The sequence below is a fragment of the Emiliania huxleyi genome (genome assembly GCF_000372725.1).
Source record: "Emiliania huxleyi CCMP1516 chromosome Unknown EMIHUscaffold_1421, whole genome shotgun sequence".
Taxonomy (NCBI): domain Eukaryota; phylum Haptophyta; order Isochrysidales; family Noelaerhabdaceae; genus Emiliania; species Emiliania huxleyi.
This window is the reverse complement of record NW_005201174.1, coordinates 5,810-8,829: the sequence shown is the minus strand read 5'-3', so window position 1 is coordinate 8,829 and position 3,020 is coordinate 5,810. Positions and strand designations below refer to the sequence as shown.

At 65.1% G+C, this 3,020-nt stretch overlaps 2 protein-coding genes across 2 annotated transcripts; one reads left to right on the top strand and one right to left on the bottom strand.

The window, feature by feature from the left end:
• Positions 1–299: 299 nt before the first annotated feature.
• EMIHUDRAFT_252681 (hypothetical protein) lies at positions 300–1,157 on the top strand (the record flags this gene model as incomplete). Its single annotated transcript, XM_005787406.1, has 2 exons — positions 300–612; positions 682–1,157. The coding sequence occupies 2 exons, from the start codon at positions 300–302 to the stop codon at positions 1,155–1,157; spliced, it is 789 nt and encodes a 262-aa protein (XP_005787463.1).
• A 1,053-nt stretch (positions 1,158–2,210) lies between these two features.
• Positions 2,211–2,990, bottom strand: EMIHUDRAFT_252680 (hypothetical protein; the record flags this gene model as incomplete). The annotated part of the gene is made up of 4 exons (XM_005787405.1): positions 2,211–2,293; positions 2,374–2,490; positions 2,565–2,637; positions 2,718–2,990. 4 exons carry the CDS (start codon positions 2,988–2,990, stop codon positions 2,211–2,213), a joined length of 546 nt encoding a protein of 181 aa, XP_005787462.1.
• Between the last annotated feature and the right edge of the window lie 30 nt (positions 2,991–3,020).

Below are 3,020 nucleotides of genomic sequence, written 5' to 3'. Positions count from 1 at the left end.
CAAGCTGGAGGGCGCCCCCGCCGGCTACAAGGTGGTGATCCCGCAGCTTACTTAATATTTTATTTTCTCACGGAAACACGCTCGGCCCGGCTGACCTGAGTGCCGGCCGGGGCTAAGAAACCACGGCGCGGGCTGGGGGAGGAGGGTGGAAAGGCTTAGAAACGGCGGCGTGGCGCCGGATCCTGTTTTCTTAATGCCCGAAATACACTGTACTTCCAGCCTGCTGTGAAAACAGCTCACCAGCAGCCCAGCGCATCTCGTTGACTCGGCCGAGAGGTGCGAGTATTCTGCGAGGACGCATGCTGTTTCACGCCCTCTGCTCTGCAGCTTCGCTCACGACACCGCTGCTGATCAGCGGCGGCATGTGGCGACCGGCACGAGCGCACACGCGAATGCAGCAAGGCTACGAGGAGGCCTTCGGCGAGTACGGCGGCCAGTCCGGCGGCGGCGAACAGCGGCAGTACCTGTACGACTCGCCGCAAGACTACTACGACGCCTCCAGTAGCTTCAACCAGCGGCAAGACGACTACTACACCGGATCGCTGCAGGCCGGCGGCGGCGGGCAGGCCTACAGCGGCGAGGGGCAGGTCTGGGTGCTCCACCCGCTACGAGGTGCCGAGGGATAGCCTCTCCAAGCACACAGCAGTCCTTCTCGGGACCTCTTCTTGGCACCTCCTGCAGGCGTGCGCGGCTTCTCGAATGCGCTGGCGTGCGACCCGGCCAGAGACTACTCCGCCCCTCCGTACGCGCTGCGGCGCGGCGAGGAGCACGTGCTGAGCCGGTGGAACATGGAGCGGCAGCGGCTGACGGTGTCGCGGATGCAGTGCGTGGTTGGCGTGGCGGAGGACGGGGCGGCGTACGTCACGTCGCACGGTAGAGGGCCAACCTACTGGCGAGAGAGCGGAGGGCCGTGGTACGCGCTGGAGCGAGGCGTGAGCGCGCCTCTCGCCGACGGAGACCAGGTCTCCCTCGACTGGCATGACCCCGAGGCCGCCATCTTCGGGTGCCGCGTTGAGGCGGAGGAGCGGCTGGGCGGCGGAGGGCCTCCGGGCGGGTGGGTGGCGCTAGTCGACGAGGCCAGCGGAGCGACGTACTACTATGACGAGGCGACGGGTGCTTCGCAGTGGGAGCCACCCGCGGCGCACCAGTGGAGGTGAGGGTAATTTTGGCGAGTTGGGCGCACGAGGTAGAGCCAGTACAGACCGTGGGGATTGATATCGACTGCAACTTCTGATATTCGCCTTATCGCCGGGGCAAAGCGAATACGGTATATATACAGACTCGTATAGACTTAGAGCGGTGTGTAAAGGCTAGTTCCATTTCACTGTGGCACAGCTCGCGTTACAAAACCTTGCTAATCACCATTTGCGCCATTTTGTCCCTCTCGGTGCCTTCCAGAGGCAGCTGCGACCCCGCCGAGTAGACGGCGTCACACAGCAGGTGGCGCGGTGTGACGCCGTCCACTCGGCTGGGTCGCAGCTGCCTCTGCGCGTCCTGGGGATGTACCTTTGTCGCGCGCCGGAGACGACTCGACGCCGCTGAGATCGGAGATCAAGCTCTGACAGGTCGCACGTCGCTCCTTTGACGCCGACGTGACTCACCCGTGCAGATCACATCAGGACACGGTCTCGACGCGCTCGGTACGACGCCTGCGACCCGTCTCGGGTCAGGTGGCACGACGCTCATCGCGCCTACCAGCGCTGCCGTACAGGTTGCCACGACGAGGTCGAGCACGCTTCTATACGCTCGCCGAGCCTTCCTTTCCATCCCATTTGGCAGCCTGGGAACGGTGGCGGTCAGAGGCAAAGCATACGAGGGGTGGTGGAACCACATGTCACGGCTACTGCCGGCTCGACCCCACGATAGCCTCCGGAGGCTGACTTTGAGGCACAATCATCGGACGACGTCGGCGAGTTGAGTCGCGCTCGCGGTAGCCAGATGACCTCTCATACTAGTATCATCGGCCATGGCCGCAGGAAGCGCGGGGGAGGGCGCTGGGAGCAACACGGAGCTCCGTTGGACGTTTTCAAGATTAGCGTGTCAGAGTGAAATGGAACTAGCCAAAGGCTAAAGCCGTATCTCGCGCGCAATCTCTCGCGGGGACCTTCTTCTAGTTCTACGGACAGCTCTATGAGGCTCTCTCTCACCTCTCTCAGTACTCAGACTCAGTCCTGTGAGAGACAATAAACAAAGTCAACGAAAGAATTCAATCAGTCCCCTCGCACAACCGTGAGCCGACTGGGGATCTTCTGCCTCTCACTTCCGATACAGCCTTTGACCGTGTTGTTTCCGGCTGTGAGTGTGACTCGTCGCCAGCGCGTGGCAGCAGCGGGTCCACCAAACCCGAGGGCCCAACATCCCGCGCCGCGGCACCCGCGTACTCTGCTCGCGGGAAGACGGGCAGCAGCAGGAGCGCCGTGCCGAGCCCCTGCAACGCAGCCGTCAGCAGGAAGGCGGCGCGGTAGCCGTACCGGTCGGCCAGCACGCCGCCTGCCGCGGCCGAGGCGGCCCACGAAACCTTGACCTACGCGGGTGGGCGAGTGGGCGGTGTGTCAAGGACGCACCAAAGGCCGGGCGCTGTCCGGGCGCACAGTCTCGACCAAGTTGCCGCCGACGCCCGCCCAGCGAGCCCGCTGCCTACGGGACACGTCACGGACGTGTCCTGGACCTGTCGCGGCCACGTGTCGCCCGCCGAGCGAGCTCTGCCCAGGCGCCACCGAGTCCATGAGCAGAGCGGACGAGAGGGGGGTGGTGCTGTTGGCCAGCCCGCCGCGCAGCAGGAAGAGAGCCACCGTGAGCGAGAGCCGGAGGGGAGGCGGGTCGCTCGGACTGCCCGCGGGCGAGGCGCCGGCTGCAGCTGAGGAAGGCTCGGCGGCGAGCGAGGGAGCGGCGGCGAGAGGCTGGCGCGAGTCGGCGAGAGGCGACGAGGAGTCGGCCGCGAAGTACATGCCGACCAGCAGGAGGCAGCCCGCCGCCTTGAGGGCGGCCATGGTTGGGACGCGGCCTATGGCACGTCCACG